The sequence below is a fragment of the Trachypithecus francoisi genome, unplaced genomic scaffold, assembly GCF_009764315.1.
Source record: "Trachypithecus francoisi isolate TF-2019V2 unplaced genomic scaffold, Tfra_2.0 Lachesis_group10, whole genome shotgun sequence".
Classification (NCBI taxonomy): domain Eukaryota; kingdom Metazoa; phylum Chordata; class Mammalia; order Primates; family Cercopithecidae; genus Trachypithecus; species Trachypithecus francoisi.
In genome coordinates this window covers 72,862,289-72,887,835 of record NW_022681455.1, presented here as the reverse complement: position 1 = coordinate 72,887,835, position 25,547 = coordinate 72,862,289, and the positions used below count along the sequence as shown (strand labels likewise).

The following is a 25,547-nucleotide window of genomic DNA, read 5'->3' as shown; positions in this document are numbered from 1 at the left end:
ATCATCATTATTATATTTCATGTAGTTCCTAGTAATTTATTCCTTTTTTTAAAACCATAGTAAAAAAGAAATGCTTCCTTTACTTTCATGAAGATAATGTGGGCAACTAACTTCAAATTCCAATTAATTTGGAGAGTTCTAGAAAAGACTGGACATTTTAGAAGTATACAGATACATTTATAAAGCGTTTTAACACAATAGACTTCTAAAATTTGCAAATACACAATAAAAGAAATTGGTTGAAGTAAAAGAAAAGCTGTCTGCAAACACACACACACACAACCACAGAGCAATAATTATGTGTGTTATGATTCTCAAATGGAGGGTTTCTGACCAAAAAAGACTATCGGAATCAGCTGGGGAACTCTATACAAATGACATTCCTTACTCAAATTCCATTCCTTTGTATAAACAACATTCCCATACTCCATACAAGGACACTGTTTTCTAACCTGAGAATCTGAAAATTGTGTTAACCATCCTCACCGCTCCTAGAAACTCTACTCCCTTGGCTTGTAATTCTCGGGGGTGTGGGGTTTGGGTGTGTGTGTGTGTGTGTGTGTGTGTGTGTGTACGCGTGCTTCCCACCACATTCTAAGTTGCTCAGGAGCAGGGACTGGGTAAGGAGCAGGGACTGGGTATTATTTATCTTTGCAATCCTGGCCCAATGCGTGGCACCCAATGGGCAAGCAATAAATATTTGTTGCTAAAGTGAAGAAATACAATGTGTCCTTTATTAATATTCAGTGTTCAAACATTTTTACAGGTAAGTCAAAGGTAACTTTAAAGCTAGTATTACAGAGCTATTATAAATTTCTAATTGAGTTTAAATTGATACAGGGTTTAACATCTATCCTTTTATCTATTCCATTATGTGCCTCCTCATATAGTAGTATATTATAAACTCAGCAGTACACCTTAATAGAGATCTTCTCAGTACAGTGGTCATTCTAACATGTTATACTTGATCCAATGTAAGTTACATACACACAACAAGTACATTTCAAAATCCACTAAAATAAGTTTTAGGCTTGATGGCAATTCTGTTTTCAAAAATTGTACAAAAAATTGTTTTTCTTTGAGACAGGGTCTCGCTCTGTTGCCCAGGCTGGAGTGCAGTGGCACAATCATGGCTCACTGCAGTCTCAACCTCCTGGGCTCAGGTGATCCTCCCACCTCAGCCTCCGAGTAACTGGAACTACAGGTGAGTGTCACCATGCCAAGCTAATTTTTTATATATATTTTTTTGAGACAGGGTCTCACTACATGGCCCAGGCTTCTCTTGAACTCCTGGGCTCAAGCGATCCATCCGCCTCAGCCTCCCAAAGTGTTGGGATCACAGGCATGAGCCACTGCACCTGGCTATATGAAATTTCTTTTCTTTCGACCTACCCGAAAATTATCTGGTGAGCTCAAATGAAGTTTTTCTCTAATATCTTCAGAAGCACCAGCACACAACCTATAAAAGATATGATAATTTCTTTCCTCTTTGCCTTGAACACAGATCCTAGATTTCTCTAGGAGATAATGTGAAACAAATCCTCCAACAACTGAGCTCTAAAAAACAAAACAGAGAAAATATGTTTTTGCATTTAAAGTCTTAAAGTATAATTTACCAATGTTAAATTATTTACCTTTTCTAATACACATTTGTCTATCAAAGAGGTTATAATATTCATCAAATAAAGGGGAAAAAACAACTAAATGTAAGCATAGAGTATTTATAATGGTCACCATTTTAAATATCCTCATTTAAGTCTCTACCCAAATCCTGCTATAAGTTTTGAGCCAATGAAGAATCACAATTGATCCTGCACTGTACCTCAACACAGGTGCTAGAATATCTTACATGACTAGCTATACAGTAATACTCAATGCTGAAGTCAAAATCAGTATCTGGACTTTAAATTGTGAAAGGAGCTTTTAGATGGTCGTAGTGGACATGTATATTCCTGCAACCATCTAAAGTAACAATGAAACTTAAAGGGATTTACCATTAAGTGCAAGTACAGCACCAACTGACCCTTGCATTTTTACAAACACTCCCCAAAAATATCATTCCAAAGCTTACTCTCACTTACCTTTTCATTAAAATGTATTTCTACAAATTTCCCAAATCGACTGCTGTTATTGTTGCGAACGGTCTTTGCATTTCCAAAGGCTTCTAGGAGTGGGTTAGCTATTGAGAAACAAAAAAAAAAAATCAATCAAAAAATTAGCATGACGGAACAAAACAAAATATGCATAGTATATCTCCATTTGTTAATATATATGTCTAGAAAAAAATGCACTAAAAAATATTAACATGGGCCAGGCGCAGTGGCTCACGCCTGTAATCCCAGCACTTTGGGAGGCCAAGGCAGGTGGATCACGAGGTTAGGAGTTCGAGACCAGCCGGGCCAAGAGGATGAAACCCCATCTCTACTAAAAAATACAAAAATTAGCCGGGCATGGTGGCACACGCCTGTAATCCCAGTTACTTGGAAGATTGAGGCAGGAGAATTGCTTGAACCTTGGAGGCGGAGGTTGCAGTGAGCCGAGGTCACACCATTACACTCCAGCCTGGGCGACAAGAGCAAGACTCCATCTCAAAAAAAAAAAAAACCAACATGAAGGAATTCACATGTAATGCCAAATTCCACAAATATTTATTGACTACCCACTATGCTCAGGCATTACTCAAGTCCAGGAGATGGAAAAATTTCTCAAAAATATAAAAAGAAAACGTAAATGTTATACGACTAAATGTTTAAGCCACTATGTTACAAAATATACAACTCGACTTTAAAATTTTTTCCCTAAGAATTTCACTGTTTTATCAAGTATATCAGGCCCAGAAAAGTAATTAGATAAAACAGCAAACCTCTTGTGAGAAAATATAGGCAAGGGTTGTATTATTTGAGTTACTTTTCTAAAACATCTAAAACATTTTACATATTAATAGTCTCCATATTTAACATTTTTACATGTATATCCAGTGAAATTTAACATATTAAGAGTTTACAGAATTACCTAAGAAAGGTTCTCAGAATAAAAGGTTTTAAAATCCTAATGAACAAATATAACATTTTCACTGTTATTTTATAATCACCTATCCACATATCATGACTGGATAAGAGTTATTAGAGTCTACTCTTATACTCACCTAAGTCTCAATCATACACATACCAAATTAGCGTTAATCTTACACACATATTCTACGTCAACAAACTTAAAGTGCTTCATAATGTTTAGTGTTAAAATGTTTTTTATGAAGCATGTTCTTCCTATAATAAACACGAAGCTGGCCGGGCGCAGTGGCTCATGCCTGTAATCCCAGCACTTTGGGAGGCCGAGGCAGGCGGATCTCGAGGTCAGAAGATCGACACCATCCTGGCTAACATGGTGAAACTCCATCTCTACTAAAAATATAAAAAATTAGCCGGGCATGGTGGCGGGTGCCTGTAGTCCCCGATACTTGGGAGGCTGAGGCAGGAGAATGGCGTGAACCCGGGAGGCGAAGGTTGCAGTGAGCCGAGATCACTCCACTGCACTGTGACAGAGCGAGACTCCATCTCAAATAAATAAATAAATAAAATAAAAAATAAACATGAAGCCATATTTCTTATGAAACCTTTTCAAGTCAATTTCTCCTATTCTATCCATAGTAGAATGCTTAACTAGTCTCTAAACTCTTTTAAAGATCATTCCCCAGCCATTTCACATGCCAAAATAAGAAAGAAAACATTAAAACTAAAAAATATTAGCATATATCCCTCATGTTTCAGATGGGAGAAAAAACTGAAGCTAACATGGTCAGTCGGGGCGCAGTGGCTCACACCTGCAATCCCAGCACTTTGGGAGGCCAAGGTGGGCGGATCATGAGGTCAGCAGTTTCAGACCAGCCTAACCAACATGGTGAAACCCCGTCACTAATAAAAATACAAAAATTAGCCAGGCGTGGTGGCGGTCGCCTGTAGTCCTAGCTACTCAGGAGCCTGAGGCAGGAGAACCACTTGAACCCGGGAGATGGAGGTTGAGGTGAGCCAAGATCATGCCACTGCACTCCAGCCTGGGTGAAAGAGTGAGACTTCATCTCAAAAAACAAAAAACAAAACAAAATAAACGTGGTCAACTCACTCTTCAAAGGCCACATAACTGTCTATTGACAAAAAGAGGACTCAATTACAGGTCTCCCCCACTCCCTTATTGGTAATCTACTAGTTTTTGCTGAAGAACTTAATACAAGTAAAATATCCCAATAGGATAAGAACTTCTCCAACAGAAAATCATATTAATGCTACTAATAATACACTCATTCCAAAACCAGCAACTAAACTTCTACTAAGGATGGCATCAAAAGACTCTATGCCCTTCTAGTTACACTTACTATTATCCATTAAGAGGCTATAGAGCTGGGCACAGTGGTTTACGCCCGTAATCCCAGCACTTTCGGAGGCTGAGACAAGTGGATCACCTGAGGTCAGGAGTTCAAGACCAGCCTGGCCAACATGGTGAGACCCCAACTCTATTAAAAAATACAAAAATCAGCCAGGCATAATGGCACACACCTATAATCCAAGCTACTTAGGAGGCTGAAGCAGGGGTATCACTTGAACTCGGGAGACAGAGGTTGCAGTGAGCCAAGATCACACCTCTGCACTCCAGCCTGGGCGACAGAGTGAGACTCAGTTTCAAAAAAAAAAAAAAAAAGGAAGCTATAGAAGCATTTGGAATAACACTCGGAGCATTTGGAATAACTTATCTCCACTATAACACACTACATACTGTACAGCACATTACTGTGGAAGAAACTGGGCTTATATCCAATTGTCAAGTGAGTGTGCTCAAGTGAGCAAATCACAATACTAATTAGTCTTTTACTGAGGTAGCCCATAATTTGTTCTTTTTTATTAATTTATTCAGTTTTTAAGAATGACTCCCTTGCTAAAGTAAGGTACTTTACTGTGAATAAAGCATTACTTATGAGATAAGTACATATTTGGGTATGTTACACCATCACATAAACTGTAAATGAAACTAGAAAATTCTTTATATTAAAAAAAACTTTATTGATGCTCAACTTTAAAAATGTTTATTAGAGTTCTATTTAGATTGATCTACATGCAGATTTTACATCACTATGAAAAATGCACATATCATTTGCTATGATCTAGCAAAATGCATGAACATACAAGGCCCCAATAAGTCTTTGTTCAACTAACATTTTTCTTTAAAATGTCAAGAGCATGTGTGTTGCACTCGTAGAGTCCCAACTACTTATAAGGCTGAGGCAAGAGGACTGCTTGAGCCCAGGAGTTTGAGACCAGCCTGGGCAACATAGTGAGATGCTGTCTCTACTTTAAAAACAAAAATGGCCAAAGAGAGTGTTAAAATATGCATTTACTATGGCATGCAGTTAAGATGTCTAGGTTTATACCCAAATTTCACAACTGATGAGCTATATGAGTTTCAGCATATTTAAATATTATCATCTTTAAAGTAGGAATAAAATAGTTTCTAATTCATTCTGTGAAGATTTAAATTAGATACAGATCTTTAAACAAGATAACGCCTAATACATCCCATATATGTTATTATCACCATCATTATTAAAAAATGCTTACTGAGTACATAGTGGGGGAAAGTAAGGCAGGGAGAAGGAGAAAGAGTGTTCAGGAAGCCTGTTTAAGACAGCTCAAAGAACTACAAGGAGGCCAATGTGATTAAAGCATAAGGAGTTAGAAGAAACATGACTCTAGGTGAGATCAGAAGAGGCAGGGGCCAGATCACACAGAGTACTGTGGGTGATGTTACACATCTGGCGCATGATGTTGAGAGCAATATGAAGCCATCAGATGATTTAAAGCAAAAGAAATTATTCCAGCCAGGCGTGGTGGCTCACCCCTATAATCCCAGCACTCTGGGAGGCTGAGGCGGGCGGATCACCTGAGGTCGAGAGTTCAAGACCAGTCTGGCCAACATGGTGAAACCCCGTCTCTACTAAAAATATGAAAATTAGCCAGGCGTGGTGGTGGGCGCCTGTAAGCCCAGCTACTCGGGAGGCTAAGGCAGGAGAATCGCTTGAACCCAAGAGGCAGAGGTTGTAGTGAGCCGGGATCAAGCCACTGTACTCCAGCCTGGGTGACAGGTGAGACTCCGCCTCAAAAAAAAAAAAGAAAGAAAGAAAAAGAAATTATTCCAACTTCCATACAGAGACGGGATTAAGGAGAAGTAAGAATCTAAGTGAAGAGACCAAGCAGGAGTCTATGATGCAGGAGGGCATCATGCAGGAGATTCAACATAATGGTAGTCTAGGCCAGTAGTCTCCAAACTGAGCTACAAGAAGATTTTCTAAGGAGGTATACAATCATAGATAGCTTAAGGAAATCAATTTACACATTACTGCCTTTGTTAAAAAATGACTTCCCTAAAAAAGCACCTTAATGCCAATTAACCCTTCTTCCTCTTCCCTTTACACAAAACAAGCTCCACAAAACAAACAGGATGCTAAAGACATTCCTGTATTTATTTCATTCATTCAGCAGATATTTATGCTCTTTATCAGTTACCATTCTAGGGGTTTGCAATATGAAACAAAAATCCCTGCCTTCTTAGTGTTTTCATGAGGTGGGGGTGGGGGCAAAAACAATTGATATTAGGTAAATAACAAGATGATATATGAGCAATGATTTGTAGGAGATAAGAGAGTCTTTTGCATCTCTGAGAGAAGAACATTCCAGACTACTGAAAGAAGTCTTGTAACTTAATTTCAGTACATGCATACAACAGAAAAATTAGCAATACCTTCAACAATTCTGTCATCAATATCTTGACCTGTTCCATAGGATTCAGTCAGGTATCTGTTTAAAATATAGGATAAAAAATGTTGATGACAATAATATGGTATACAATTATTTGTAATTATATTATTTAGTACATATAAAACTGAAACCTAGATCATCACTATAACAAATGTGTACTTAAATGCAACTATTCTGCGACAGCTTTTTAAATGTATTTAAAATTCTACTTGGGGCCAGGTGCAGTGGCTCATGCCTACAATCCCAGCATTTTGGGAGGTCAAGGCAGGTCGATCACCTGAAGTCAGGAGTTCGAGACCAGCCTGGCCCACATGGTGAAACCCCTTCTCTACTAAAATACAAAATTAGCCAGGCATGGTGGCATATGCTTGTCATCCCAGCTACTCGGGAGGCTGGGGCAGGAGAATCGCTTGAACCTGGGAGGCAGAGGTTGCAGTGAGCCGAGACTGCACCACTGCACTCCAGCCTGGGTGACGGAGTGAGACGCCGTCTAAAAAAAAAAAAAAAAAAAATTATATTTGGTGGTACTATGCTCATTACCTCAATGATGAGATCATTCACAACCCAAACGTCTATGTCACAAAATATATTCATAACAAACCTGCACATGTATGGCATGAATCTAAATGCTGAAATTATAAAAATGAAAAATAAATTCTATTTGTATTGCATTTAACATCTAATCTATTACATTTAACATCTAATCTAACACATTATTTTTAAAATTGTTTTGGGAATATTCTGATTTTATCCAACTATTTGATTTTAAATATATTATATTCATCAACTACAGGAGATTTCAAAGCCTTTTGTGAGAGCCTATTAATTCAATCTTCGGCTACAGAAAACAAGGCAATCTGCCTCTGAAGAACTGGGAAGTTATCACTCTTCATGTTGTTTCACTGAAATATGAAACACAGACAAATAACTATTTGCCTGGCACATTTCAAAACAAAAAGCAATCCTTAATTTAAAATATAAGTTCATATTATTAGTTTATAATTCCTTAACTTTTTGTTCATTTTCATATATTAATCATAGACTCATAAAGACTATTACATATAGGAAAGAAAGAAAAAGAAATTGAAACACTTAGAATCCAAGAATATTGGGAAGCATTCATTTAACAGAATTATGTGTGTGTGTGTGTGTGTGTGTGTGTGTGTGTGTGTGTATAAAACAGCTGTTAAACTCTTCAGTTGATTTTATATAGATAACTCTGAACAGCATACATAGTTACATAATGAATAGCAAAATTTCATAGTACCACTATGCAGCAATCAACTAAGAACTGTAATTCTGTGGGAGTAACACTGGTGAGTATGCTGCTCCTAGCAGTAGTTGAACCACTAGATCTAACCTCGTGGGTATGTAAATTAAAAGAACTATACTACAATGAGTGTTACGATTCCTTCCATTTTTAAAACGCTATAATTCTAAACAAAGTGTAAGGCCAGGCATGGTGGCTCATCAAACATAGCATAACCCTGTCTCTACAAAAAAATAATTAGCCAGGCATGGTGGCACATGCCTGTGGTCCCAGTTACTTGGGAGGCTGAGGTAGGAGGATCACTTGGCTTGGAGGAGGTCGAGGCTGCAGTGAGGTATGATCGCACCACTGCCCTACAGCCTGGGTGATGGGACAACACAGCAAGACCCTGTTTTCAAAAAACAAACCAAACCAAACAAACAAAAAAACACAATGCAGAGAGTTTAAGTTAATGGCAGCAAAGGGAACACGTTCAGAGGCAGGCTATAGGGAAATAGAAATAAGGAGGCCAATTATCATAAGTTTAAGGTAAAAAATGGTTTTAACCATGCTAACAAAAATATAGACAGAACGCAAATGTTAGATTCTTAAGGAACATTTCTAGATCACCCTTTGTCTAACCAGTACTGGTCTCCTCCAAGATCCTCATGTGAATAACATGTCAGAGCAGGCTTTCAGTCATCTATAGATTAGCTTCCATATAAGGTGTCTGTATCTTAAAAGGGGTAGAGCCCACCATTCCAAACTATGCCATGAAGTATGCAAAGGTATTAAAAGTCAACCAGTTCAAATTCTCAAAGAAATATTTGCACAGCCTATAGTTCTCAAAGAACTATTTGAACAGAATAGTTCATAACAGCACTATTCACAATAGCCAAGAGGTGGAAGTCACCTAAATATTCACTGACAAATGCATGGATAAACAAATGTACCATATATCTACAATAAAATATTATTCAGCCTTAAAAAGGAAGGATGGGATACAAAATACTAAAAAATAAAAATAAAAGGAAAGAAATTCTGACACATACTACAACATGGATGAATCTTAAGTTGAGCTAAATAAAATAGGCCAGTCACAGAAAGACAAATACTGTGTAATTTCACTTACATGAGAGATAGTTATAGTAGCTAAATTCACAGAAAAACTGGAAAGTAGAATGCTGGTTACTAGATGAGTGGATAAATGGAGTTGTTGTTGAATCGGTCAAGTTTTAGTTTTCCAAGATAAAAGTTCTGGAGGCTGTACAGATTGGCTGCACAACAATGTGAATATACTTAATGCTACTATGCTATACACTTAGAAATGGTTGACAACTTTTACATATGTATTTTTTTACCAGAAAAAAGTCAACCTGGGCTGAGCACGGTGGCTCATGCCTATAATTCCAGCATTTGGGGAGGCCAAAGCAGGAGGGTTGCTCGAGCCCAGAAATTCGAAACCAGCCTAGGCACCACAGTAAGACTTCATCTCTACAAAAAAATTAAAAGATTAGCAGGGCATGATGGCATGTGCCTGCAGTCCCAGCTATTCAGGAGAATGAGGTGGGACAATCACTTGAGCCCAGGAGGTCAAGGCTACAGTGAGCTGTGGTGGTGACACTGCTTTCCATCCTGGGTGACACAGTAAGACCCTATCTCAAGGGGGGAAAAATACGATCAACCTGCTCAAATATTTCAAGTTAGCTGAATACTCACCTTAGAACAAATTTTGTATTTTCTGTTTTACCAGCTCCTGATTCGCCAGATACAATGATAGACTGACTCATCTTGAGCACCTTCATGTCTCGAAAAGCTTTATCAGCTAGGGTCAAAATAAGACATTAATGATGGGCAATATATTAAATATAAAGTTAATAATAGAAAGTTCACTTTAGGAGCACTTACTCTTAAAGAAATCATAAATGTTCAACGTTAATGAAATTTTAAAATAAAGTCATTCAAAAGTGTTCAAATCATTTTAGAAGTATTTAATTTAAATGTTGTATCTTATTATCCTAAAAGTTAAGTAATACGAAATCCAAATAAACAACTCTTAAGTTTCTGATAGGATGTCTTGATATTATGGGCTATGGCTCATCTCTTCGCAATTCCAGAGCTGATCTGCAGAGGGATTTAGAAAATGGTCACTACGCATAACTAATGAAGTCCCCAGCGAAAAGCAGGAATTAATGAGCTTCCAATTAAGAAATCTGGCAACCACAAATTCGGCTACAGAAAACAAAATACATAATGGCAAAATAAATCTGTGGGTTTTTTTCCTGTAATACAACTATTAAATTTATGAATCTTGTAGAATTTGTCAACATTTTACAACGAGGCAAAATTAACAGCTTTAAGTTTCCTAGATTTGCCACTGTTTACATATATAATTTTTAACTATCTTCATTACACTCCAACAATTTAGGCTATAAACTGTATTAAATGTCAAGTCTACACAGACAAGTTGAAACAATTTAAGGCTGTTAAAGCAGTCTCAAATTAAGACAACTGTAATTCAAAATTAGGTCATCACAATTTGGCTATATAAGACTATCTCTCACCTCAGACATGTGCCAAGAAGACTTTAGAAATGGCTTTTACTCTAAGGGGAGAATGCAAACCTTATGCAAGAGTACACACATCCCAGTGCAAACCATATGCAAGAGTACACACATCCCTTTGTCCAGTTTATCAGCAACCTGTTCCCCTGTTCCACCCCCCACCCATTTTTGTTTTTTTTTGAGACATGGTCTCTCTCTATCACCCAGGTTGAACGTGGTGGCACGATCTCAGCTCACTGCAGCCTCGATCTCCTAAGCTCAATCGATCCTCCCATCACTGCCTCCAGAGTAGCTGGGACTACAGGCAAGCGCATGCCTGGCTAATTGCTTCATTTTTTTTACAGAGACAAGGTTTTGCATGTTTGCCCAGGTGGGTATTGACCTCCTGGGCTCAAGCGATCCGCCCTCCCAAGTGCTTGGATTACAGGCATGAGCCACCATACCCATCCTCCACATGTTTTTAAAGAATCATTCCAAACACTTGTTTTTTAGTAGTAAAAAGCTAAAAATAAAAGCTCATTGATTTACATTTTAAACATGTAACTTTTCTCCAGTGATAAGTTTGCACATATTCAGGTTCTAAGGGATTTTGCAGGCTGAACACATGATGCCTGTCATAGCTTCTTTCAGCCAAAAGTAAATCTGCTGTTGCCCTGGTAGAGTAATTACGTCAGCCATATTTACCCTACTTAGTAGCAGACAGCACACAGGTCAACTAAATCTGAAAGTGAAGTCTGGTTAGGCCAAGCATAAAGAGAAAGCCCAAAGAGAAACAGGCTGCACTACGAACAAGTTCCAACACATGTCACTTAGCTGCTTCATGTCTGAATGCAAAGGGTTAGCTAACACTTCCGTATTTGGTGGGAAGAGGGGTAACTGCTCATTCTGATCAAAAACCTCCACCCGCTATGCCTCAGATCTGGAGGACTTCAAAATAAAAGAGAAGCTGAGAAAGGCAAAGAGACACTACTGTCTTCCCATACAGGTTCTCCAGCAGTATGGAGCATATACTACTTTTAATCCTTTAATTTTATAAACCCCTGATGCAAGATGATGCCCAGAAGTCTGTTCTTATAGCTCAAATCTAGTCCAAGTAACACACTCACAAGGCATGAGCTGGGTAAGAAATGAAGGCCAGGACCTCAAAACTGTGAAGGAGGACACTTTTAAGATGGAGCTGATGGTATTAAAGAGCCTAAAAGTACCATTAGGTCAGTTTTATTACATCCTACTTTCAACTGGGCAGACATCCCTTACAGGACACAGGCATTTAGCACAAATAATGATGTACGGTATGCCTGCCCCATTAGTTGACTGCAAAAGTGTTCTTCCCCACCCTGTGTAAAATACTTGCTCTTAACAATGTTGAGATATCCAAGAAGTATACAGTTCCTCCAAAATATATGTTCAATTTATGGTATCTTTTATTAATCTAAAAGAAAAACTGAGTAAATCTGTACAATATAAAGAAAGACAAGAATTAAAATACAATTAAAATCACTTACCAATTGCAAAGACATGAGGTGGTCTTGTCCCAAGAGATTTTCCTTGATATGACTTTATTGTTTCTGAAGAATACATTTTAGGTATGTCAAAGTATGGATTCACTGCAATCAGAATGTTGGCGACATATGTCTAAATATGAAAAGCATAAACATAAAATTTTCCAATTACTATTTTCATTTAAAGATAAACAAAGCTCATAGAAGAAATAAAATACAAAAAATCTCAATTATCTATATAACTAAGACTCCCAAATCAGTCCTAAATATTCCGAGTATTCCCTGATCTTTATAGGACCCATATTTCTCCAATTCTTAATAAATATTTGTATCTTACCAACCCACAGGCACCTCAAGTTCAGCATATCCAAACTCAAAATTATCTCTTCCCACCTACCTCTGCCTCAAAGAAAGTATTCTCCTTCCATGTGCTTCCCCAGGGACATGGCATCACCACCAAGTCACCACAGACAGAAATCTGAGTCTCTAGCTTCTATCTCATTCAGCCTTCTTCTGTCGACTCTACTTATGAAATCTACTCCCACACCTAAGTTTTGGTCATTTGTATTCCTTACCTAGTGTATTCACTCTGCTACTGAGGAGTTTAATATAGCTTGTAGCACCTTCTAGGCCCATCCCTGTCACTGAATGCCAAGGATTGATTTAGCTCTGTGGTGACCATTTGGTTCCAGATTTCTTCCACACAATATATGCTAACCATTACCTAGAACATTTATGAGTTAAATGTTTAATGAGCAACTTAAGCTTGCTTTTAATTTTGGAATTTAGCACATATTAGATGTTCAACATGAGTCAGTTGATTGAGTAAATTTTGCCTCTAAATATATTTCTAATCAAGAATAGCCACATTTAAACTTAAATATGTTCTTTATTTAGTTGATTTTGAAAAAAATCAGGGAGAAAAGTAAAGTCTTAAAACTATATATAACTAGAAGATGGCAAGTACGCTCTTTTGGAATAGAATAAATAAGTCCTATTTCCCAGCTGTCACTACTTGGACAGATGGCAGAGACTAAATGTAATTTAGTCAGAATTAAGTAAGTACAATTAGGCAAATTGATAGTGATATAAAAGATTAAGACTGTCATTTGATCTAGTAAGTGTCAAAGAAGCCATGTGTTTTCTTCGTTCAAAAATAATGAAGAGCCCCATCTTTATAACAGGAGAACTACAATGGGGTAATTTATCTCCAGCCACCAAAGGACTATATGGTTAGGTCATATTGTAATAAAGTCTCATGCATGCCCAAAGAATAATTATAATTAAAACATACTAGGTGAAGTATCCATCTGAATGATTTGATGGAAGCCCTGACTATTTACACTGAAAGCATTTTCTTTCATTTTTGAATATTCTGGACTTTCAAGGTAGAGTATCTAGGGTCTAATGAAATTCAGCAACTAAATATTTAGGTTCTATGGTCAGCATTCCTGTGTTCTTAATATTTCCTCAGATACTATCTTCTATTCTAATTTACATTTTTTTCCTCATTCAAATTTTTAATTTCAATATACATTCCTTACAGGCTGCTTTACATTGTCTTCCAAACAACGTGGAAAGTGAATCAAACATATCTACAGACATACCAAAAGTAAAAAATCAAAACCAAAAACCATTATGGTGTTTTCAAAAATACTCAAACTGGACATTTTTAAGTCCAAAAGATACTAAACAACACTCTGAATTCATAATTTCTTTCCACGAACACTGATTAAGTGCCTTCTATGTACCAGGCATGTTTTAACCCCCGGAGTTCAAGTTGTAAATTAGAAAAAAATATTTGTCCTCACTAAGCTCATACTCTATTCAAGAGGCTCAGATCAAGCATGATTTTCTGTTAGAAAATTTCAAGTGTGACAAAATCAAAGAGTACCACTTGAAATAATTATCTCCACAAAAACTGACACCATAGGAAAATACTTACATAAATTCTGTCTTTACTATATCGAACTTTGATATTATGGAGCAGTGTGGCTTCATTTAAATACATTAGTGAACCTAAGACAGAAAATTTACATATCATTAGAGAGTTGAAGAAAACAAAATAAAACAATACTATCTTAATCTGAATCACTTTGACTTATCCTAAAAATCAGTTGTTAGGTTACATTTAACTCCATCTTTTTTAAAACCCAGGCTGATGTAAACCCTAGAAGCTGATTTAAAAGCGATCCAGTTTACATGTGTTACAGTGATATTTTTGAGTAATGAATTTTCAACTAAAGGAGTAAACCTGGTGAGTACCAAGTGAGTACTCGTTAATGAAGGTTGATTAAAAAGTACAATTCAAGAGGGAAAAAATCAGATAGCTCTGATTTTAATACACTTCTGACACAACAAAGTGATGACACTAATCCAATCTGATACTCAGAATTTCACAGATAAAACACAAAAGATAAAACTTTAGAATGGGAACAGACCATCAAATCATTCAGGGAGTCCCTCACAACTCACGTAAGAATAATCTTGGATAAATTATGTATGTCTTAACTGAGAATATGAAGCTAATTAATAGCTGAGTTTGAACAGATAAATCTTGTTTCTGTGACATCTGCTACACCGAAATGTCAGGGTTGACTCCCTATCTATTCTCCAAGTCCTTCAATCTCCTGAGCTCCATTTCTATCCCGTGCTAGAGTAGACAAAAACCATTCCTCTTCTCAACCACCTTGTTTCTGTTATTAGCACCACCATTTTCTCTGTCACTGAAATTGTAAACCTTAGTCAACACTAAAATCATCTTCTCTCTCCCTCCTTATTCTAAACCAGTTTCCAAATCTTTATGCCATGTAAGAAAGTATAGCATAGTGCCAGTTCATGGCAGGTACTCAAAGCATAATCTGAATCTCTCAATGTATCTTCTTTCTTTCCATTTCTACCGCTCCAATACCAGTTTAGTTCTCATCACCTCTTTTGTGACCATGGTAGCCTCTTATTTACCTATTGCCTCAGTCTCTCTCCTCTCTAATCCAGACTTCTCAGCACATTAACTAAAGTAGAGGCCTCATCAAATCTCTCTCCCCATAAAATCATCACTGGGTCTCTATCAACATCCATATTCACGTCTGATCAGGGCTCTTAATACACCTACATTCATGACCTTTTCATATAATTTTCCACAATTCACCTCAATACTAACTTATAGGCAGACTGAACTATTTATTAAATACAGGTATCATTCATCTATCAGCTTCCGTGTAGAATATCCTCTACATTTCTAGGTGTGAAAAATCTACCTACTCTTTAAGGTTAGTACAAAAGTTACCTCACAAATGACACTTCCCCATTCTCACCACCACCACTAGAACTACTATCTTCTTTGTAATTTCTTTATGGCTCTTACCACACACTGCCAGTGTTATGATAATTTTACGTATCTGGTTTTGTCTACTATATCAGATCCTTGGGGGCAAGATGCTGCCTGATTCATTTGTTTGGTTCCTCACTGAAATTGCTCGTGTGCCTACACTGCATGTATGTTAGGTGTTGAACACACTATTCAACACTTAACCAATGCTGTCAAACAAGAGCCTCTTGCCATATACCTACCTCCACAGACTGCCCATGCATCTATACTCATTTAATGCAGCCAATTCACTTTCACCTCACTGCTTTTTTTTTTTTTTTTTTTTTTGAGATGAACTCTCACTCTGTTGCCCAGGCTGGAGTACAGTGGCACGATCTCAGCTCACTGCAACCTCCACCTCCTGGGTTCAAGCGATTCTCCTGCCTCAGTCACCTCATTGTTTTCTAGTGCCACTTAGGGCAGAATAAAAGAGAGTAAGAAGTGGGTGGAGGCTCCTAACAGCTGAATGGCAGCTTTCCTTTGAATTGAGGAAGGATATAGAGAGGGTTAGGCAGCAGAGGTATTAATACATCTGGTTTGGGTATGAGGTCACCTACCTTTCTATATCCCTAATCTTCTTCCATCCTTGTGCCCTGGAGCCTGGTCTACATGTTCCTCTTTCTTTATCCAACGCACTCTGCTGAACCACTCCCCATCTCTCTCCCTTTCCTCTGAAATACCTGGTTGCATGATGTTGTCACTGCTTCCTCTAAGTAAAAACTCCTAATCCTACAGTACACTTCCCCTGTGAACGCTAATCATATAAGCCTACACAGACATGGGAATTACTACTTGCTCTCCTATCTTTACTCCTTCCACACTCGCCACCTACCTTTTCAGGGATGTGTGTTTATTAAACCAAATAAATCTCCAACTGATGAAATATCTGCTGATGACAGTAAGAATTTGGACAGGAGGGTATTCCTCTGAAATCATGCCACGCAGGCCATTCCATTGTCAAGAAGACACAGAAAAAGAGAGAGGGAGAGGAAAATATTTGCAACCCCTGTTTTGCCAGAATGTGAAATGCTAAGTCCCAACTGCCTACATCTCCCTAAAGGTATGACCTAGGGATGTTCATGAGGGCCTCTCAAATAGCTTCCTGCTCTACCAAATAATTCCTTCTTCCTTTCCTTTCCTAGTAGTCAGTCCTAGGATTACTTGGCTTGGCTATTTACATGCAACTCTTTATGTAAACTGTTTACCTTTTATGCCTAATTATTAACAGATTTAACTATACCCAAAAGAATATTAAAATGTTGAAACAATTTAACCTAAGACATATAACAAAATATTTGAATAAACAATTAGTTTCTTTATAAACACTGCTTTAATAAACAAATATATAACAAATATATGTAAACGTTTCTAATGAAGATTAGGTATGACTTCACTATTAAATTTAGATATCTGACTAGAGAGTTGTCTCAGCATTTAAGATCCTGCTTAATCATTACAGCTCTGGCTCACTAAAAGAAAAAAGGAACCCACAAACAACTTCAGTACAGAAGTCAATCAATTCCAAATATATGTTGTTGCAGACGACACTGCACTACTGAAAAAGAGACTAAGGCAACTTTTAGAATTCTTTCCAATTGTATTTATTTATTATTTAGAGACGGAGTTTCACTCTTGTCACCCAGGCTGTAGTGCAATGGCGTGATCTTGGCTCACTGCAATCTCTGCCTCCTGGGTTCAAGGGAGTCTCCTGCCTCGGCCCCCCGAGTAGCTGGGATTACTGGCGCCCACCACCATGCTCAACTAATTTTTGTACTTTTAGTAGAGACAGGGTTTCATCATGTTGGCCAGGCTGGTCTCAAAGTCCTGACCTCAGGTGATCCACCCGCCTCAGCTTCGCAAAGTGCTGGGATTACAGGAGTGAGCCACTGCGCCCGGTTTCTTTCCAATTTTATGTTCTATACTTTATTATTCTCAAAATCTAATAGACAATAATTCACGAAGAACATTATGTGCCATGAAAGTCATAGTAGCTCAAAATCAGCAGGGGAAAATGCTATTATTTTCCTTTTAATTACTGACTTCACATGCCCAATTTTCCTATTCTTGTGACAATAACCAACAGTCAAGTAAAACAGCAAAATTAACATGCTAATTTCTACATATAAAACCCTTCACATAGAAAACTCAGAGCTATAGCTCGGTGCAGTGGCTCACACCTATAATTCCAGCACTTTGGGAGCCCGAGGCAGGCAGATCATCTGAGGTCAGGAGTTTGAGATCAACCTGGCCAACATAGTGAACCTCATCTCACTAAAAATACAAAAATTAGCTGGACATGGCGGCGCACACGTGTAGTCACAGCTACTCAGGAGATTGAGGCAGAAGAATTGCTGGAACCTGGGAGGCGAAGGTTGCAGTGAGCTGAGATCATGCCACTATACTCCAATCTGGGTGACAGAGCGAGACTGTCTCAAAAAAAAAAAAAAAAAAAAAAAAAAAAAACTTAGACCTAAAAGTAGGTAATAAATGTTGCTACATTGTTAGGGCACTATTAAAAGACAACACATAGTGGCGTGGGAGTAAATATCCTCATCATTGTCCCCACTTCCTCCATTAAAAAAAAAAAAAAAAAGACTTAACATGCCTCTGTTTCAGTAGAATCTTCAACACATACTTCAGAACACTCTCTATAGGCATCAATTATTTAATCTTCACATTATTACCATATTAGAAAGAAGAAAATAATTTTAGAAATATGCATGTGAGACCCTGTGTATGTGTGCATGTGTGTGTGTGTGCGCGCGCGCGCGCGCGTGTATAACACAAAGTTACAACTATAGTGGTAGCTTTGTGTTACAGTGTGTCATTCAGCAGAGGACAGTGGTATGGTGGCATGCCTCAAATGAAAGTACTAAGTGACAGAACCACTGCAGTTGGAAACCTTATATTCTAAACTCAACAATCAAAGCTGTGTTAATAATGTGGTTTCAGAAAAGGGCCTTCAGTAGGGATGGGCTACTATCTTATGAGAATAGTTAACACCCACACATTAACATTGCTGCCATCTGGCATCACCAAGGAAACCTGCTGCAAGAGGCAGCAAATACTGAGGTTGTGAAAATTTAAAAGTTAGACAAGTATAGCAAGACAAAGCAAATGGAGAGAGAATGTTTTAAAATATTAATTTAAGAAATGGATTAAAAACTATTCAAAACCACTTGTTACATTCAGAGACATACACATTAATATATGAAAAGGATTGATTCCCAGTTCTGCATACCCGAGCAAGTTTTAACAGAAGAAAAAAAAATTATATTTTAGACATGGTATAGTCTCATTCCTTATTTTATTCTGATTGCTATCCAAAAATATATTATTTAATCAGACAAACTCTCCAGCAATTTTGGAAAGGAAGGGAATTCTACATTTTTTTCTTCAACGTCTTGCACCTAATAAAAACAGTTACCATTTATTAAGTCATTAGACGCTGTGCAAAGCACTTTATATCATCTCTAATCATACAATATACACATTACTTCGATTCAGATGAGAATTTCAGAAGAGAGATGAAATGCCCACGAGCACGCAGCCTCCTAATAACATAGAGTCAGAATTAGGCTTGCCTAACTCTACAGTTACAGTCCATGGCTCTCCCATTACTCCCACTATTCTATGCTGCCACCATTCTACATATGGGGGCTTCATAGGTTTACTCAAATGTGAATTCCAGAGAAAATCAATAACAACAAATCTATGCCTTTCTCTTACCTTTTCTTCTCAAATGGAGAGTTTTTAGTATGAGGTACCTTTAATGAAATCCATGACAACTGTACATAACTGTTAACACTACCTTTTTTTGTTAAATGGAGAGCTGTTAGTGTCAAGTACCTTTAATGAAATCCATGACAAGTGTACATAATTTTTAACACTGCTGCCCCCAATATGAAATGATTACTGCTTAATCTTAAAAACGTAAGTATAAACATTGGCCTGTTCCACAGAGAAAGGCTTTTTTCATCAAACATGCCAAGATGTTATAAGTCAAATTAATGCTGTGTTTTAATATAATCGTTCTGAAACTAATTTTTCAATTAGTAATTATATAGAATTTTTTTAAATGCTTGTTTGCTTCAAATAGTGATGTTAAATGCCTCCTACCAACTTAACTTCCAAATTAGTGAACCACATATAGTACTATAAAAACCACCTGACTCTAGATAAGGTTCAACAACTTTCAAAACTGTTAAAAAGAGACCTTTAGTTCAAGCCTCACGGTAATTACCATTCCCCATATTTATAGAACTCAAATAACACCAAAAGAATACTCAAGACTCTTTCACCAAAATGCAAATATGAGAGACAACATGGAGGACTCGAGTTCCTTCATTCACATGAACATTCGTGTCAAAAGACTAGATTGTTTCTGAACCAGCATAGTGTATTAGTAATATAACCACTAATTTATTTTTTTAAAAGAACAGTTTCCTTTTCTGTGCGGAGAGTTGATTTTTAACTTGGTACTTACAGTTATCTTCCACATCTTTTTTACTGTCCTCTTCTGCAGGAAACACTTGGTTTATGAGAGCCAAAAATGTCTAACAAGCAAAACAAATGCTCATTAAACTCAAGGCTTTTAAATAGTAAGAACAATAGAAGGGCTTAATTGGTTGCATACACTGTAATAGTGACAACAATATGCTCTATATTAAAATATAATACAGATCCTACTGTTTAACAAGTTATTAACACCAAAACAGAACAACAACTTTACTCAAAAATATTATCTACTATTACTGTAGATGTGAAATCAACAATAAAAATCAGTAAGTAAGTATCCTAGGCTCTAACACCTAGATAAGGACAAAAAAAGAGGTACATTAATATTAAATTTACATACATATGCTATTTAACAATTTTTTAAAATAAAATTTTGATGTGGTAGGTACAGCAATTTTAGTGTTTTAAAAAAGGAAAAAGTGGCCGGGCACAGAGGCTCATGCCTATAATCCCAACACTTTGGGAGGCCAAGGCGGGTGGATCACCTGAGGTCAGGAGTTTGAGACTAGCCTGACCAACATGGTAAAACTCCATCTCTACTAAAAACACCAAAATTAGCCAGGCGTGATGCGGCACACCTGTAATCCCAGCTACTCGGGAGGCTGAGGCAGGAGAATCCCTTGAACCCGGGATTTGGAGGTTGCAGTGAGCCGAGATCATGCCATTGCACTCCAGCCTGGATGACAAGAGTGAAATTCCATCTCAAAAAAAAAAAAATTAAAAATTAAAAAGTAACATTCAATCAGATATAACCAGAGGATTATATTAATAGCTATTGTTTCAGTAAAATATATTTGACACAAACTCCTGTACAAAAATCTGTCAGAAATACAAAAAGTACCTAAAAATAATGCGTCTGTAAAATTACAAGTATCCATGAATACTTATATTTATTTTATCACTTAAATGCTCTAGTAGACACTGTAGAATTAAGATAACATCTCATCAGAGAGAACAAATGATCTCAAATGACATCCAAAGAGAATTAAATTTTAATCCATGCCATTCTCACAGTTATTTATAAGCTGACACAGTACTTCTCAAACAATTACAATTACTCTTGTGGTTGAAGTTTCTAATTGTATCAAAGAAAACTGCAGGGAAAAATGGTTCAATTATTTTAAAATAATATTTATAGGGGTGTGTGTAGTATGTGTGTGTGTGTGTGTGTAAAGCTACAACTATGAAGAGTAAAATCCATGCTGCTGGGACTACCTCAATTCTAAGTCACTCAATGTAGAAAACTGTTATGCCATAAAAACTCTGGAAGTTAATTATTTGGAACTCAGTACACATGTTCTTAATGTTACACATGTGGAAAAGTTTGTAGGACAGGCCACAAAAGCAAAATTAACCCATAATGTACATTAGGTATATTAATGGTAATAATATACCATTAATATACCATTATGGTAATATAAAACAATTTATAATAATGATTCTATAGGAAAACGCATTCAGAATAACTGCTAATGTCATATATGTATGTGCCCAACTTTCACAGCCATGGCAAGAGGGTTACGGCTCCCCAGACCTCAGGGTTTAGTGCTAACCTGGTAGGAGCCATGTCAAATTAAAAAGGTTCCAAGAAGTTAGATGATGAGGGGAGTGGAGCTGAGGGGAGGCCAATGATAAAGAGCTGCTGGAGTGAGAAAGTTAAGAGCAGGCTAAAAGGCCAGTAAGGAGTCCTGAAAGGTGTTTTGTCTACCTCCTTCTCTATTCCTTAAATTATCACCAGCCCCATCTTCCTCTCTCCTTAAAGAGAAAATGTTTCATTAATTGTTTTCTCTTAGAGGAAAGAGGCTTTTTTCTGCTAAAAGCATATCTTGATCACTCAGCATTGAACACCTACCACAAATCACATACAGAACATCAAGCTCTAATGACAGAATAAAATAGCCCCTGCACTTGAGATTACATAGTCTAGTAGGGAGGGGGAGACAAGGTAAACAATTATCTCCAATAAAGATTAAAGGAGAGCTAAGAATTTATACCACTCCTCAAAGGAAAAAGTAGTCAAGAGTCAATTCTACTGAATGGGGGGGTGGGGGAGATTAGGTATCCATAGAAAAACTTCATCAACAAGGTGACCTCAATCAGAGTCTTAAAACAAAAATAAGTATTTTCTAAGCAAAAGGATATGGAGATTGGCCAGGTGCGGTGGCTCACACCTGTAATCCCTGAACTTCGGGAGCCCCCGGCGGGTGGATCACCTGAGGTCAGGAAGTTTGAGACCGGCCTGGCCAACATGATGAAACCGCATCTCTACTAAAAATACAACAAATTAGCCAGACATGGTGGTGGGCACCTGTAATCCCAGCTACTCGGGAGGCTGAGGCAGGAGAATTGACTGAAACTGGGAGGCAGAGGTTACAGTGAGCCAAGATCATGCCACTGCACTCCAGCCTGGGCGACAACAGCAAAACTCTGTCTCAAAAAAAAAAAAAGAGTGGGTATGGATAGTAGCACTCCAGGCGGAGGCAATCTGAGCAATGACACAAAGCACATAATATCACCTGGGGCATGGTAAGGACTTTATACTTGCAGAAGAGAAGGAGAAAGAGGATGAGTAAGAGTATGAAGGGGAGACTTGGTTGACAAAATATAAGACCAGCAAAGCAGACAGGGAAAAGAAAATGCAGACCCTTCTATCTGCCTACAAGGCTTCAGAGTGGCTTCTTATGACTGCTGCAAATACAGAATATGAAACCAATTTAGTGGATTAAAATAGCTTTCTTTTTTTGAGACAGGATCTCTCACTCTGTCACCCAGGCTGGAGTGCAGTGGGCACAATCACAGCTCACTGCAGCCTTGACCTGCTGGCTTAAGTGCTACTATCACTTCAGCACCAGAGTAGCTAAGATGGGCATGTACCACCATACCCAGCTAATTTTTTAAATTTTTTGTAGAGATGAGGTCTCACTATGTTGCCCAGTCTAGTCTCAAATTCCTGAGCTCAAGCAATCCTCCCTCCTTGGACTCCCAAAGTTCTAGGATTACAGGCGTGAGCCACTGCACCTAGCCTAAAACATCATTTTTAAAAGAATAAAAGTTATCAGAAATTATCAGAATGCACAGCATGTGCTAAGAATGTTCCTTTTGACCAACTATTTCATTTACAAGTAAACACACACAAACACTACATACACAGTTGTTGAAATGTAAAATTTATTTCTTATAAATTCACACACACACATACCTAACGCAATGTGAAAACTATTTTACTATGGATCGCAAACAAAAACCCTGAAAAGCCATTGCTAATATCAAGACATGTTCCTCACTCCCTCCTCTACATTTCCACTGTACTTCCACTGCGCACACACTGCACAAAGGTGTGCATGACCAGTCCACCCCTTTATGTACTTAATTCCTTAATAATATTTTGAAGCTGACGATCTCCAGGCAATGAATGAGATAAGCAAAAGATTGCTTCTCTTAAGGATCTTTTTAACTGTCTGGTTATAATGGCAGTATGTTTATTAAGACCCTGATCAGAAAGTAGGGGGGGAAATTAAGATTAAAGGTAATCTCTGAGAACTTGTTAATCTTCAAAAAAATTTTTATGGAAAAAACATACACTTTAGTTCACAGAATTATCTACAGATCCATGAAATTTATATCACTTCCTAATGTAAACAGTTTTTATTGGTTCTACATATGTACCTGAATAATATTAATAAGGCACAGTGTAAAGCATATTAAAATATGAAAAAGCATCTTTTGATTTACTGTGCTTATAAAATATGTTAAACAAAAACCAAAAGCCTTCAAATATGTAAAGTAATCGAGCTTGTTTTTTTAAACATGTATTGTAAGTACAAACAGGTACTTGTTAATAAGAGGAAAAAAACAGAAATACTTTGTCTTTCCTGTCCTGAGGGTATCTTTAATTGGCCTCCTCTAACATGGCACATTATACATTATGCATTTCAGTTCCTGGGTTGTTTACAGTAACAGAATAGTTTTCTCTGTGAAAAGACCTCATGAGAGATCCACCTTGTTTTTCTAAGGTTCCCAGAAGGATGGTAGTCATATGGCATTAGTTAACCATGTATCGTACAATATAAATTATTCATGAACATTTTCAGTCTAAAGTAAACAGAAATGACATCTACAAATTTAATTTAGTCAGATGAACGGTTTACCAGGCATACTCGTTAAACTAAAAATTGTGGACATCTATCATAGGAATACGTATTACTGTGCAAAGACAGCTAAGAGTTGAAAAATAAAACAATGGTGGAACCAAAAGAATAAAAAGAGATTATTCCCTCTGGAAAACTTCCCCTCAGTCTCTGAGAATGGAGTGAATTTCCACAAAAACGACTGTATCAGTCTCCATGAAGACTAAAATAGGTATTTACAATGACGCCTTCTCTGTAAACGATTCACAACTCCTAGTCACCTTTCCCTCAGACTTTCATTTTGTAATGCTGTCTAGTTGATATCTACGCATACAAAGAAATAAATACCATGTGTACAGAACTAAAGCATCTATCACAAAAATGACAGCAATAACTTTAAGTGAACAAAAAATGTTTAAAAAAGACTTTATAATAGAAGCTAAGGCAAAAAAGCAAAATCTGATAACCTCACGTTCACTTTTCATATTTTTACTTTGTGACATGTCGATCACAGACACACTAATAACTTTAGTAACGTGGTACAAGAAATAAAAATGTCATTATTGTTTCTATTTTATCATATAGCTAGTTCTTAAGAATGAAAGGCTCACTAAGAACTGGATGATCAAAGGGATGTGAAAAAACAAAGAATGGAAGGCTCACTAAATTTCCATCTGATTTTATCATAGGACACCATTTTTTCCCTAGGGCACATGCCTCTGATTTAATCAAAGAAGTCAGGAGAAAATAGACTCACTTACCAGAATTATGCTTTCCCAAATACCTACTTCAATAAGAAGACAGACTTATCTCTTGTGAAAAAACACCTATTTTTGAAAGAAATCACACTTCAACATCTTTCTGAGAAACTCACCTTGCCTTTCTGATTCAAGGGTTCAATTGTTAAGCTGTCGGGGCCAATATCCGCGATGTTGCCCATCTGAAATCCATCTGTAGGGTGTGGCGCCCAAACGGGCTTTCCATCCTCCATTTTTGAAGGAGGATCCACTATCTCCTGTTTCCACTCTCCACTGTCACCTGTTTCAAAGGAACAAATACAGCAACATGAATCATTTTTGAAATATATATAAAACAAATAACGTATCTTTTTCAAAAGTTCACATGTAAATCCCAACTAACGCACACATCTACCCCTGCGACATAAAATCCCCACCTCCTCCCTTGCATCTTGGTGAACTCTGCCCCCCTCCCAGGTTTTTTTTTTTTTTTTTTTTTGAGATGGAGTCTCGGTCTGTCACCTAGGCTGGAGTGCAGTGGCACAAACATGGCTCACTGCAAGCTCCGCCTCCCGGGCTCACGCCATTCTCCTGCCTCAGCCTTCCGAGTAGCTGGAATTACAGGTACCCACCACCACACCTGGCTAATTATTTGTATTTTTAGCAAACACGGGGTTGCA

At 37.5% G+C, this 25,547-nt stretch overlaps 1 protein-coding gene across 10 annotated transcripts in view; it reads right to left on the bottom strand.

Annotated features, from left to right (window-relative positions):
• MYO6 (myosin VI) overlaps nucleotides 1–25,547 on the bottom strand; it is a 176,027-nt gene that overhangs the window by 74,432 nt on the left and 76,048 nt on the right. For all 10 annotated transcript variants that reach the window (XM_033217694.1, XM_033217696.1, XM_033217698.1 and 7 more), the window contains 8 exons: nucleotides 25,005–25,168; nucleotides 19,972–20,041; nucleotides 14,064–14,137; nucleotides 12,122–12,251; nucleotides 9,772–9,877; nucleotides 6,787–6,842; nucleotides 2,082–2,179; nucleotides 1,393–1,557 (listed from right to left, as the gene is read on the bottom strand). In XM_033217694.1, the coding sequence (XP_033073585.1) occupies nucleotides 1,393–1,557; nucleotides 2,082–2,179; nucleotides 6,787–6,842; nucleotides 9,772–9,877; nucleotides 12,122–12,251; nucleotides 14,064–14,137; nucleotides 19,972–20,041; nucleotides 25,005–25,121 (816 nt within the window). In that variant the 5' untranslated portion in view covers nucleotides 25,122–25,168. The remainder of the gene's footprint in view (nucleotides 1–1,392; nucleotides 1,558–2,081; nucleotides 2,180–6,786; nucleotides 6,843–9,771; nucleotides 9,878–12,121; nucleotides 12,252–14,063; nucleotides 14,138–19,971; nucleotides 20,042–25,004; nucleotides 25,169–25,547) is intronic.